Here is a 15,279-nt window from a genome sequence, read left to right as displayed (position 1 = left end):
TTTTGAATTGTTTTTTTCATATATATGTGTGATGTTACTCTCAAACTTGTATCTCATGACCTACATATCTAGGACATTACAGACTTTTTGCTAATTTTCAGGGTTTTGGTCATAAATTCTGAACTGGGTCCTAGGCCAAAGAAAATGGGAATAAAATAAAAATCATCACTTGTACTAGTAGATGAGAAAGAAAAAAAGATTTTTCACAATTTCTTAAAATAATTTTAACATCAATATTGGCTTAATTTATAATTCTAAAAGGAAAACAAATCACACATACATTTTAGAAAAAAAAAACTTTGTGTTTTTCTCCTTGCAGTTGTAACAAAAGACCTAAAAATCAAAGAATCCATGCAGAACTAGCTGACTTTGTTGTGTAGTTGTAACAAAAACTTAACAAGATGAAGGCAGCTAGTGTATGTATTTTACAACATCAGTTTTTTTGAGTGCCTAAATTAAAAAAAATATATATATATTTTTTTAAAATTCAAATCAAAAGTGTGTGTTTTGTCTGCTAAAGTGACTACAATGTCAGTTCTGGAGAAAAATCACTACAGCTAGCACACCATACCAAGTTGTTCCCTGCTGTTTTGATGTTTTATGGCACTCTCTCTCACAAGAGGACTTATTTTGAGAATTCTGGTTTTTGTTTGTAAGGCTGGAGGCCTGGGCACTAGAAATTATTTTCAGTATATCTTTTGTTAAAAACACAGATCAGAAGTAAAATTACTAAATGCTGTACATTGATCCTAACTTTTTCATTGAACACCAGTTTTCATTCTTTTTGTGGTTAAGCCACGTACACAATAAAATTAGGTGATCAATAAACTACAGATTATACCGTATAGGGTAGCTTTCTATTATTTTAAAAATCAAGTGAACAAAATAATATTTCTTCCCAATACTGTGAAATTTGGTGCCCACCAGCATTATTCAAACCACATACATTATATATATACCAAACAAAAGCCACAATGGATAAGATAATGGGAACTAAAATTAATAACATAAGTAAACAAGTGAATAGTTTACTTATATAACAATAAAAAGACAATTCAGCATCGTAGCTGGAAACATCATCAGAATAGCAAGTTTTTCATAAATAAATCAAAACAACTGACTTCAACATGTTAAATTCAGAATATAATAGATGAGAAGGTAATATATGCCAAGTCATGCATCTCATGATACCACATGCATATATCCTTTTCAGCTTTACTCATGCCATTTTTTTTTCTTTCACTAGGTTGCAAGCCAATTAAATGAATTATTATACATGCAGTTGGTATTTCTTTTAAACATTTTAATTTGAAAAGTACTTTTTATGTTTTTTTTTCTTTTACAAAGAATACTTATTATATTTGACTTTAAAAATCAAGAAAACTGATAAGAATTAAAATACAGTTAAACTTCGGTATCTCAAACACCAATATCTCGAATACCATGGATATGTTATGAAGTCCCAATCAAGAATTCTATAAGAATTTTACTCTTGATATGTTGAATCTTTCTGAAATCTTAAAGTTTTTTCTTGGTCCTACTGAGTTTGAGATAATAAGGTTTGACTGTATGTTACATTTTCCTGAGAAAAAGATAATTATAAATGATACAGTGATACACGTCTATAGTGAAATCCTTTTAGCAAATATCTGTAGTAACAAAATCATATCCTGTTACCAACTGTTATTAAGTGTATATCAAACATATCACAGAATATGTATATTATTTTCTCAAAAATTTGAGATTTCCCTGTCAATCACATCCATATCTCATTCTATGCAAACAGATTGTACTTTTTCTTATGTTTAGAGATTGGCCATGTACACTATTATAAAAATAAACAAGGTAAGAAACAAAATTCATAAATAAACAAAGGAGGGGTTCCCTGCTTAAAGACATATTTCCAAGGCAATAATAGTGTTGCTCATCATATTTTTGCAAGCACTCTGTCAGGGAGATGTTCTTTTACTAGTCTCTTCAACTTAAACCCCACCCTTTTTGTTTTATATGCCATATTTGGATGATTTATTAATTGGATACTTAAATTTTTCTCCATTGACAGTGATAAAGGAGGTTTTAGTGTTATCACTTTGTTTTAGTTTACCTGATTGGTTGAAAGTATAATTTGAATTTAGTCGGATAAAGCAAAACAGATCAGAGAGAACCATAACCTCCTTTATCCCTGTCAATGGAGAAAATTAAATATTTTTGAGAATTTATAGGATCTTACTATTTTTTTTCACTAAAAAAGGGGGGGGGGGTTAATCCACACTTCAGGTGCCTCTGATCATACATACATCTTTTTCATTAAAAAAATCATGAGAAACAGATTGCAAACAAGATTACAAGTAATTATTTTTTTTAATTTCATGCATGAGATCCGATTTTGGGAAGACACATATGTGATTTATACTTTGTTTCAATATATGTATACATATTTTTTTTTTGCTTCCATGTATAGATGTATATCTCTGAGTCTGTACCTTCTGCATGGAGGGAGTCCTCACTCTGGTCAGCCATCAGGGGGCGGGTAAGATTGACCAGGGAGGAGTTGGATATATTCATCACATGATGGACTTGAACCTCTAACCGACCAAGACGTTCAAGCATGTTTTCTAATAATACAGCCATTGTTTTCTTGAGATCTGTAAAATCCAAACACAAGTTGTTTTTCTCTTGCATGTAGCTTCAAATTTACTGACCAGAAATAAATTGTATCCTGGTACATTCCCCAGGTACCTATTTTAGTTAAATCAACTTATGACTTTGTGGAATAAAGTATGCTCATAAGGAATTCCAGAGGACACACATATTTAGTTCCTAATAAGAAAAGTTCCATGTAATCATACAGGGAATGTTTACGCAAAAATTACTGTATCTAAATTTAAGAGAAAAACAGCAATTTAAAGAGTTGATAATCGCACTGCATTTGCAACTGAAGTTAAAATAGTAAACGTCAACCTTTCCATTGTTTGAAAGTTTAACACTTAGATATCTTATTTTCAGATTAATATTTAACTACGAGGGGGTATCAAAAAGTTCGTGGACTAGCGCCATAAAATTAAAACCACTTTAGGTACATTAATGAATTTTAAAATATTTAGTTAGCATCATCTTTTCTATCTAAAGAATAAACCATAAATCAAAAATTTTATTTTTTAATAAATTAGTAATGTTTTTGTAAGCAATGGTATGTCCAGGCGGCGCAACCTTGAATATGACGTTTTTTCAACCTGAGTATTACTGAGAAAAACTATTTTGTTATGAACATTTGACATCCAAAAATCCTGTTAATTCAAGTGTGTGATGGGACACTATTGTTCCGTAAAATATGATTTTTTACCTCATTCTGCAAGTTCTATGAAATTTTATCGTAAATTTTGTTTGGAGTGTCCAAACAATTAAGGGCTTGAAAATGACGTCAAAAAGGGAAAGGGGTTTCTTTTTCCAACATTCTACAAAGTTTTGTCCCTAAAAAAACTGGTATAGGCCTATGAAATCTTTAAACTGGCTACAGAGAAATAAAATGCATCTAGAGTACTTGATGTTTTTTTAATGCCAATTCAGCGAGAAAAGGGATGCACAGTTAATATCAATTTGTAGTCACTGTGTGAAAAGTCAATCACGTCAAAAAATGAAGTTGATCATGTGTGATAAATTATGAACTTCAAAAAGCAAAATATGCTGGCATAATCAAGTGAGGATCTCTCCTTATGTATAAATCCATTTGCAATATTATATGCTATGAAAGCAGCTGTTCATGACATTGTAAAGTCACATAAACAGGAGGGTTTAAGTCCTTACTCAACTCCAGGGAATCTCATCAAGGTAAGTGTATGAGGTAGAAGAATCGGACATTGAATAACAACGACGTTGTCGGACGTCATGAAACTAAACGGAGACAGCGCCAGGTGATCATATAATGTCATTTTCATTTTATAATAATTTGGCAAATAATGAACGTATCAAGCTAAAATTTTCAAAATTTCTTTATTTTTTGTTGTTTTATGTTCCTTATAAATTTTGAAAGCACAGACTACATAGTACTAATTTTGTCGACTCAGTCCACGAACGTTTTGATAACCCCTCGTATAGGCCAAACTATTGTGTCATTGTATGTAATTACCATAAGCAGTAAATCTTCCAGCATATGGTCCATCTACAATGTCAGCATTTTCCCGCGAGAGTGCTCGGACATATTTTTCACTCAGACTGATGATTTCATTCTGCAAGGCAAAATACATAGAGTATGATTGAAATTTTGGAGGTAATACTATACAATTATTGCTTGATTGGATTTGAGGTCAATATTATATACGCGCCGAGGTTGACAATGGTTTTCTTGGGGTGAAAATTTTCAATGTTACACTAAACTACATGCAGTATTTATTATATTATACTGAATGTTTCATACAAATACATATTACAGTGAACCTTGTGCGCATGAATTCTGCGCAGTCAATATTTTTTTGAAAAACACCCGTCGTCAAGCAATGTTAACTGTTGCTACGCTGGAGGGCGTGGCTTTATTATTCAGCAGGTAATAATGTTTTTTAACAAATGTTTCTCGACAAATCAGATTCAACTAATTTACATGAAAGTATAATATGATGATTTAGACACCTGAGGAGTCTGCATTATTGCTTTAAGATCATAACAAGAGGTCAATGGGTCATAATGCTCACCTGAGTCAAATTTCTCTTCCACAAAGGAAAACAAAACTCGTTATTGTGGGCATTTATTACACTTAAAGTCCAGGATTTCAACATGTTCAAATTACATAAGTTTGATGCATGATGTTAGATTTATAAAATGCAGTCTTGTGGATAACTGTGTATTTCTATGTGAAACCTTGATGCCTTATTGTGTTCCCATTATAGAACTAAGGGTCATGATATATATAAATACACTAAATTGGGTATGATTACATATTAATTTGGCTATTGACCTGCTTTTCCTGATGAGATCTTTAAAGATTTTTTTTCCCGTTAATATGCTAATGCATATTCCTATTTTAAACATCGCTGTGATGTCAATCCTTTGCTCTTGCAGTCTAAAATTTACCTTTGGCAGTTAGATGTTAGTGAGTTGTTTGGTATTAATTATAATACTAGTCTCAGTACTGATGTCCTTCCAAAGTGGACTGTTACTGAACAAAGGATTCGGAAATAAAAAGCTTGATTGTTTAGCATGGAGCAAAATCTGATCTTCTTTACAGTAATTATTTTGAAGCAGAATAATATGTATAAATCATACAGAATTGGAGAATGAAAAAAACTTCTAAACTTCAAATTTAACCGAATATACTATAAAGGAAAGGGGGAAAATATGATAAAAATGCCAAAGTCTATGCAAAAGTTTTTGGGTCACATAGGACATTAAATCCTGTGTACAGGACCAAACTAAATTTTGTCAGACTGAAAAACCTTATAATGTAAGAAAATGAAACAAGTGAAAATGCAGAACTTAAAGGAAATCTTTTGGTCCATGCAGTTTTAATAATACTCATTTACATACTTGGATTTGTGCAATTTTTTTTCTGGAAACAAACGTTTTATAAATCTATGTCAAAATAGTAAAACTCAAAACTAGACACTAAGACATATCAGACATTCTGGTCCGGTGTAAAAAAAAAAAAAAAAGATCCATCAGACCTGCATGAGGCACTGTACAATAGTCAGGTCCACAAGTCCAATGTCTTTCACATTAAATGAAGACCAGGATTAAAACATAAGATCCCTTGAACTTGTCATAAAGGTATTTAACTTTAAGCAATGTTTTTAAAAAGTGTTGATCACAATATTAAAGAATTTCCTTTAAACTGGCTTGGATATTCATAACTGGGGGTACGTTCCCACTAGAAGCAGAACTGGCTGGTAAATCTTTCATTTTAAACATAGAAGAAATGAAGAGTTATGGTATATATACCTGTGGTACTTTACAAAATTTACATCTTTGTTTAGTTCAAAGCAGAAGTTCACATCTGCATTTATCTTTTCCATTCCCAAATATTATTCACTAGAATGTCTGCATCTTAGTCCAATGCACTGTTTTAAGCTCAACCCCCCCCCCCCCCCTTGCCTCCCTGTATTACAACTGATCAAATTACATCAAATAGCTTCCCTAAGACAGTATTCTTGAAAGAATTGCTTCAATGGTCATTAACTCTTTTGTCTAAATTGTTATTATAGATCAGGCTGTCTCGGGTAAATCAAGAATTCTATAAGAAAAAATATCAGAAAGTTTTTGGCCCTAATGGGCCTCAAACTGTCTGGGTTTTTTTGTTTTTTTTCATAAAGAATAGTTTTCTGTATTCAGCATATATCCAATACTTAAAACTTTGGCCTCTATTTTGGCCCAGGAAGGCCATGATTTTTAGGAATCTCTGACTCTGGGCTACCAGTTTATGAGGATCCTTGCATACATGTGTATCAATCTGACTACAATAAGTATAGACATTCTGTTTTTGACAAGATAAATTTTTTTAAAAATTTCAACAATATTCTTATGTAAGATCTTTGTCCTATTATAGCCCAATTAATGTGCAAATTTTGTTTAGTTCTTTTCCATATTGTTCATTAAATATCTAATTCCATAAAAGTCGGAGAAACAACGCATTTGCTTTTATTTAAAATATATTATCAAATATTTATAAAAGATTATAGTGCTGCACATTGTACATGGGGTTTCGTTACTCAATAAATCATCGATAATTTCAGTTATTTATGTGTTTGGCAAACATTTACAAAATTCTATTGCAGATCCACATGGCATATTTATCAATGTGGATATTTAAAGGGCAAAATCAATGCCATTATTCTTCTATTTCTCACTGCTAATAAGAGTTATTTTATAAAAAAATTTTTGGTCATTTGTTTCAGTATATATATATAAATATCTATTTCTTTGAAGATTTTATTCCGAGCGCCTTTTTTTTTTTTTTAAATACTAGTATTGCGACTATTTTACTTATTTAAAATGGTTAAATGACGGAAAAGTTGTTTTCAATTGACAATTAAATCATTGAGTTATCGGATCAATAACTGTGACCTACAAAATTAATGCATATGTATATTTAAGAATAAGTTAAGAACAATAAATGAACACACAATATATAATTAAATATCTAGTTGTCTCCATATCATGCATTCTTTCTTTCCTTTTCTTTCCTTTTTTTTTTTTTATTTTTGAAAGAGGTGTGAAATAAGTAAAAAAGATAAATTAATCAAATATAAAAAGGGAGACCTAAATAACTGCTAAGGCTGGTTTTATCCCTTTTAATTTTTTTTTTACTTCTTATTCATTCTTGTTCTGTTGTGTTTTTTTTCCGTCGGGGGAGGTAACTCGCGTTCATGAAGAGAATAATTTTTTACCTGAGACGGATAACACAAACCCCGATGGTGTGGATTAGTTGAGGACCCGTACCGCAAGAACACGCGGTTTTACCTGAGTTACCTGTGTTAAACCGCGATCAATTTCACACCGCGAGGACTCGCGGTAAATACGGAAACCGCGTTGACTGTAGTGTATATATATATATATATATATATATATATATATATATATATAAAGCACTAAAAACCAACAACACTGTATATCCTAAGTGTCGGATCTACTAAGTAGATACAAGGTCATGGATGGAACTTTATACAAAGCACTAAAAATGACCAACGACATGAACAATAATAATTGTCAAATTTTCGGGACGACCTGTCCCTTCCTCAGGACAAAGAAAAAAGTTAAGAAGTCATAAAAACAAAGGAAATAGAGAAACAAAATCAACTAGAACTACTACTAAACTACCAAACACTAAATATTTACAGTATTGCATGTTTAATTTGAAGTTTATAAACAGTTGTGAACAAAGAAATCCGGAGCGCTATGAATTGCGCCCAGTCTATCGGGTGTACTCTGGTGAAGTGCGATTTACATAATTGAATGAATTAATTATCGCTAATTAATTACGACCAAGCAGATAATCGTACATTGTCTTATTCTCTCAAAATAGCGAAACTATACATGATAAAAAGAAATTAAAGATAATATGGAAGGGCAATTTTAAAATATGAATTTGGATATATTATAAATTTGGAAATCTGATAAAAGAAATAAACAAAAATGTAAGCTGTAAATATTTGGGTAGGTTTTTCCAGAATTGCTAATGCGAATTAATGGTAAAGTTTTCACTATATAGAGAGAATGAACTTGTTTGTTACAATCGGGGATTGGGTCTAGTTCACGTTCATCCCGGTGAAGTCATTCAGTTTGTTAATACCATTAGGGCAGAATGACTTCAGCCTGTGCATCCAGAACTTTTCCTTGCCTTTTCTCTGAGCGTCTGTCCATCTTGGATTATGGTCAATAACCACCACTGTCATGTCCTCCCATTTGTGACCTTCAAGGTTGAAATGTTCCCCAACGGGTTCATTGAGTTTTTTGGTCCTAATGGTAGAACGGTGATTATTGACTCTCCTGCGGAGATCTCCTGTTTCACCAACATACTGTTTGGAGCAAACTTTGCAACTGATGAGATAAATGCAGTTGTCTGTTTGACAGGACAAATTCCCTAGTATTTTGTAGCTGCAGCCTGTAACGGGGCTGTTAAAGCTGTCTGTGTCAGAGCTGTGCTTACAGAAGACATCTTCTGTCAGAGCAAGTTTTAAAGCCCCCGTTAGGTAATGGATTGTCCAATCTGGTTCTTACTACCATGTCCTTTAGGTTCCTCGGGCGTCTGTATGCAGCCAATGGGGGCTCCTTAAAGACCTCTGCCATTCGTTTATTTGAATGGAGAATTGGCAGGTTCTTTTGAAGGATACCGCTGAGGTTCTTAAGGACGGGATGGTATGTGGTTACCAGAGGAACCCTGTCGCTATTGTCTTTTTCCTTGTAGCGTAATAGGTTTTGCCTGTCATGTCCCGCCATCTCATCAATAGCAGTTTGTACGGTGCGGGCATTGTAGCCTCTCTTGCATAAGTGGGACTTGAGGAGACCGCTTTGTTCCTGATATAAGGCAAGGGATGAACAGATGCGCCGAATTCTGGTGGCTAGACCCTTAGGCACACCCTTAAATGTGTGTGGGGGATGACAGCTAGTTGGCATAAGATACAGATGGGAATCAGTGAGTTTTGTGTGGAGACTGAACTCGATTTCACCATCAGTCAGGGTAGATGTAGTATCTAGGAATATGTTTTTCGAATTAGATACGTCTACTGTAAATTCGATAGACTGATGAAAGGTGTTGGCAAGCGAAATGAATGCCTCGAGGCTCTCGCAACATCCCACCCACTTCATCTCTATATCGTCAATGAAACGCAACCAGCTAAGGGGCCTAAATGGTGCTTGAAGTATATATATATATATATAAAATAGATATATATAAAAGATAGAGTTAATGAGCCATCCTGACAGAGACTAAGTATATGCTAAGTTTTCCAAATATGTCATTAAAAATCCATGTTTTCAACGTTTTTCAATCTCACTTAGCTATGACTTCTCAAACTACGACGTCACAGCCTATAACACTGTGCAACAAAAATACAGCTCTAGCCAAAGGGAAAATATAAGAAAATGTAATTAACAGAAAATTCAATGTTTTGAAGATGAATATGGAATTTATTTCACTCATGAGACAAGATTTTTTTATATTTTCACTCGTGCTTCACACTCATGAAAATATCAAAATCCTGTCCCACTCGTAAAATAAATTCCATATTCATCTACAAAACATTGAATATCCTCTATATATAAATTTTACGAATTCCTTATACAGATATAACAGATTATGGATATAATAATGTGATTTCACAGGTCCCAGTGACTTCGTTATAACCAAGTTTTACTGTATATAGAAAGTTACCCATCTTTTTAAGGTCTAAGCTATTGCATTACTCTTACTTTATTTACATCCAGTCATCCACTGAATATTTTCTCCTTTATTTGTTAAGAAAACCATTGCCGTTTATCAGTCAATAAACAACACTAAACATTTCACCTGTAATGATTTCTTGAGTAGTGGCTGTACTCAATGAAACATACAATGACGTACATGTCAATAATACAATTTTTAATCTGCTGAATCCTACTTTAGATGATTATTTGTACAGATGTAAATATCAACAATAAAATGTCTTTCTTTGTTTGTTAGTACAAGAATTAACGTCGCAGCTATTGCAGAAAAAAATTACATACAGTTGAACTTCGGTATGTCAAACACGGATATCTCGAATACCATGGATATGTCGAAGTGATTGGGAAGTCCTAACCGCATATTTCTTTAAGTATTTTACCCTCGATATCTGAAACTCTCGGATATCTCAAAGTTTTTTCTTGGTCCCATCGAGTTCGAGATAATGAGGTTTGACTGTAATTGTATTTTTTCTGCAACATTAATTCCCATACTAACAACCAAAGCATTTTATTGTTTAAATAATTCCTTGAGAGGAAATAATTTGAAAATGGTCTATTGATTCACTTTAACTGATTTGCCTTCAACATTTTACAGTTATTGATATCTAATATGGCAAGAATTTTCATCTCTTGATTATGTAAGTAAATGATACTAACCTTAAGTACTTCACTTTCCTTCTGCCTTGCAGGATTAATATTGGAAACCCGATAAAGTGTCATACACCAGAATAGGAAGAGAAGGCATGCCAGAACTAAGAGCTGTCGACTGTTGGGAATTACACGTAATCGCCATGGAGATACCATTGCTTTCACTCTTCAAACTCTATTTCTGCAGCATCTACAGTCAAAATTTTGATTAAAGTATAAATTTTTTGTAAAATTGAGAGAGAAAAAGAGACCCCAATTTTAAAGATAGAAATCTTTTTGCATGGACCATTAAATTAAGAAATGCACTTTAATTTGTATATATTTCTTTGTGGATAAAATATGCTCTGACTTGTACATAAAATGCAAGTGCTGTGTCATTTATCTCCAAAGGATAATATAAGCTTATCAAGTGAATTCCCATGGACCATTAAATTAAGAAATGCACTCTAATTTGTATATTTTTATTTATGGATAAAATATGCTCCGACTTGAACAGAAAGTGCAAGTGCTGTGTCATTTTATTCCAAATTACAGAAAATGCGAAACCATTATGTTTATCAACAAATCACAGACATTTTTGGACATTTCAAGTAAATTCACAGAATAGTTTTCATCATCAAACATACATTTTTAAAAAAAAAAAACATATATTACATAAGCAAATAAACATAAGAGGGTTGTCCCAAAATTCTGTAGACTGATCTCATATATTTTTTACAGAAAGTCACATATCTTGATTAAATTTTCTGGGTGAATATATAAATTATTCTTGTTTACAGCTCTTAGTAAGAGGATATAGAGGTAACCTGGTAAAAATGTTTTAAAGCCAACATTCCCTTGTATTATACACATATAGCTTATAATTGGTCTATAATAATAATAATAAAAAAAAATACTTAAAATCTTGAGAATTTTACCATTCAATATTTTGGTGTTTTATTGAACGCTAAGTTTGCAATATGTATATGAATATGTCTTTTAACATTCCGAATGTGAGTGTTCAATATCGAACGACACATTGTAAGCCAAAAAATGTCATCTGGCCTCAAGACCATAAACTGAGAACAGACTTAAGTCAAAATTTTGATTTTAAATATCTTGAGTTTTAATTAATTTATGTGCATGAAACTTTGCTGGTGTGTTTATTACAAAAATCCATACACGTGGACAAAAATTTATTTCATTATCAAAATCATTTAAAAAATTATATTGATTTAAAATTTTGACTTAAGTCTGTTCTCAGTTTATGGTCTTGGAGCCTGGTCATCCACTCAATGGCAATACTTATGATGGGTAGTGGCAGCTAGGTAAGATGTGCCTATTTTCACACAAATGGAATTTATTAATTAATAATTTAGTACCTATAAGCCTAAATAAAAACCTCAATAAGCAAATCATAATGCTTGGTAGAGATAATGGAATGATGATGGAGAAATTGAACACATCCAGGACAGATTCTGATATTGCAATTTTAATTATACCCACACTTTCTAAAGAAAATTCGGGTATACCGTTGTTACCCTGCTCCGTCCGTCCATCCATCTGTCACACTTTATTCTTCCTCAAACTCCTCTTTTATTTAAGCAGTGACAAATTTATCTTTTGGAATATGATAGATGGTGTCCTGTAGATGTGCAATGATGTTTTGGAATCTTAAATATTACCCCAGGGGCAAAACGGGACCCCCAAAAAATGATGTTTTTTCCACAAAAACCTGGTTTCCAGAACTCCTCTTACATTTTACACAGTAGCCTAATCATCTTTTGAAAGATGATTGGTGGTGTCCTGTAGATGTGCAATAAGGTTTCAGAATTTTCATTTTCACCCTGGGAGACGAAAAATGATTTTTTTTTTTTACTATGACCTGGCTCCCAGAAACCCTCTTACATTTTACGCAGTAGCCTATTCATCTTTTGGAAGATGATTGGTGGTGTCCTGTAGATTCATTTTCACTCTGGGGGTCAAATGGGGGTTGAAAAATGATGTTTTTTTAGTACAAAAAAAAGACCCTGGTTCCCAGAACTTTTCTTACATTTTATGCAGTACCCTAATCATCTTTTGGAAGATGATTGATGGTGTCCTGTAGATGTGCAATAAGGTTTTTGGAATTTTCATTTTTATCTTGGGGGCAAATAGGTGTCAAAAAATGATATTTTTTCTGCATTTTTAATCTACTTTTTGTAACCATGGCAACATCATTCATGGAAATCAGATACTGATAAACATTGAATTATGTACATTATTAAAGGCTGATTGTGCACAAAGTTATTAAAATCAAACCAAAACTCTAAGAGGAGTAGCAGTTTGAATGAATTTCACAAAAATATCTTTTTTTTTACTATCTATGGCAACAGTGTTCAAGGAAATCCAAAAATGATAAACAGAATTATGTATCTTAGTAAAGTCTACTCTTTCTCAAAGTATTAATGAAATCCAGGGTCAAAGCTGTAGAAGGAGTAGAGTTTTGAAAGAACAAATGTCCCCTTATACCATTTAATTTGTCATAATACAAAGACAGCTTTGGGGTTTCTGATTTCATTTAAAGCAAATTGATTGTTTCCATATCCAGGGAATGGAAATGACCCCCAGGAACTTGCTTCAATGTATAACTTGCATGTGGCATCCATTGATCTTCGACCCTTTTTAAACTATAACCTAATCATTTGCATTTCAGATAATTTTACCCCATTCTATACCTAAACTTGTACTTGCCACTTGTCATAGGTTCTGTCAACTTCATTAAATATAATCCAATTAAAACACACTATGAATTAATTCCTACTGATATGATGATGTGTACACCATGTGCAATCCAATAATGATAATGGTAAAACTAGTACTCGTAGGGTGACACAAGTCCAATGTGAGGTGCGGGTCTAGAAATTTTCAAAAAGGTGTAACATAATATGTTTACAAATTTTATAATCACAAAGAATATTTCTGTACATCTTGTGCAATTTTTTTTCCCCCAAAACAGGCAAATTGGAGGGGATGACAAAATCGACTGGGTTTGGGTTTTGTAGAGGATTTTTGCCAACTCAAATACTGATAAAAGTTTGCACAATTTGATCAATTCATTGGCATCTTAATTTTTTTAAGTTCATCAAAAATGTTATGCACTAAAAATAATCATATGTTATTTTGAAAATAAATTTAAAAAGTTCCAATTACGGGCCAAAATTTACATCCCCCCCCTTTTTAAAATAAAAATTATTTACATCATCAATTGAATTCTGTAATTTCAAACTGGTAATATATTTAGTATATGAAATACTTACATAAGAGGCCCTTGGGCCACATGTTCACCTGAGCATTTTATGCTCGATTTGACTTGTATATTTACCGTATAAATTATAGAATTGTGGCTTTTTAATTGGTTACCCAAATATGAAGGAGTGTGTATTTAGAGGCAAACACCTTAGTGCAGGTATTACTGTCTTATGACAGCATCTAGTTTAAATACTGATACTGGAAAATTTTCATTAATGTTGAGTTATTCAATTTAATTATTATAAATTAATGGGAAAATGATTTAGCTGTTTAATAAAGCAGCAGTTGAACTTATCTTAGTGAATACTGGCACTCACAAGCTCATGCATATTTGTACTGCCAACTCTTGCCAATATTCACCAATATAAGTTCAATAACCCTACAGTATTCCTTCTACCAAATGCTTGTAAACAAAAAACTTTTTATAAGTGGAACTTATATGTAAGATACTGTATTTAAACATATTCAAAACAGTAAATTATAAAAAGAATTTATAAAATAAATATAGACATATTACATCCAAATACACATAAAGACAGATGAAGTGAAACACTATAACTACACTGATCTGTACAATTGCATTCATTTTTCACTTACCTTTGAATCCTAAGTGGTGTTTGTGGTTTTATATGTCAAACATTTCAAGTACTTCCTTCTTTTTCATTCATCAAACTTTCTGGTATATATACATACTTGTCAATGTTTTCTGTACACTTTTTTGTAATTTATACAGGTATGGTATCTTACCTTTTCAAGTTTTCATGAACACTGATCCACTGTTCTATCACTGCAGCTCCAGTTGTTGATCGGATATAGCATCAGAGGAAATTACTGATACATACATGTATCTGGAAATACAGGTAAAAATCAATCCCACAACATCAGTATACAGGTGAAAAGGATACAGTGGGAGTTACATTTTGGAACATCCAAGTCCGTACAGTACAGATCATCAAAAATGCAGGATTTAACTACTGTCTTCAACACAAGATCAACAAATACATGTATACATGTTTTATGTTACTACTGCGATCAGCCCAACTGTAACAGAGAACTGATCAGCATCAAAGATCTAGATCATGAATAAATAATGGAATGAAAGCTTGTGAGACAAAGAAATTTAAATCCTGAACCACATTTATATGGCATTGTCTCTAATATACAGTCAAACTCAGTTATAAAGAATTCGAATATAATGATATCCTAGTTATAAGGATTTTTTATCACCTTATATAAGGATATAAAGAATTTTAGCTATAAGGAACTAAAATGTCCTTATAACTGAGTTTTACTGTACCATGTACTAAAGAGGAAAAATTTTGACAATTAAAAATGTTAAAGCAGAAATGTGGTCTTCTGATAAGGATGAAGGACTGATACTAAGTATGCTCTTTAAAAACTAGGATTTTTTTCAAGCATTGTTTACTACATGTGGAAACATACTAAGGAAAACCA

General features: G+C 32.4%; 1 protein-coding gene across 2 annotated transcripts in view; it reads right to left on the bottom strand.

Moving 5' to 3' along the window:
* Positions 1-14,671, bottom strand: part of LOC133197252 (alpha-1,6-mannosylglycoprotein 6-beta-N-acetylglucosaminyltransferase A-like) — a 33,943-nt gene extending 19,272 nt beyond the window's left edge. Inside the window, exons 1-5 of one of the 2 annotated variants that reach the window (XM_061333206.1) lie at positions 14,572-14,671; positions 10,564-10,744; positions 4,127-4,226; positions 2,484-2,645; positions 572-673 (exon numbers count right to left, since the gene is read on the bottom strand). In XM_061333206.1, coding sequence (XP_061189190.1) covers positions 572-673; positions 2,484-2,645; positions 4,127-4,226; positions 10,564-10,710 — 511 coding nt within the window. In that variant the 5' untranslated portion in view covers positions 10,711-10,744; positions 14,572-14,671. The remainder of the gene's footprint in view (positions 1-571; positions 674-2,483; positions 2,646-4,126; positions 4,227-10,563; positions 10,745-14,571) is intronic. The other variant, XM_061333207.1, reaches the window with a different exon arrangement.
* Between the last annotated feature and the right edge of the window lie 608 nt (positions 14,672-15,279).

The sequence above is a fragment of the Saccostrea echinata genome, unplaced genomic scaffold (genome assembly GCF_033153115.1).
Source record: "Saccostrea echinata isolate AGI-Se365-2 ecotype Australia unplaced genomic scaffold, CSIRO_AGI_Sech_v1 ptg000030l, whole genome shotgun sequence".
NCBI classification, from domain to species: Eukaryota; Metazoa; Mollusca; class Bivalvia; order Ostreida; family Ostreidae; genus Saccostrea; species Saccostrea echinata.
This window is presented reverse-complemented; position numbering and strand designations above follow the sequence as displayed.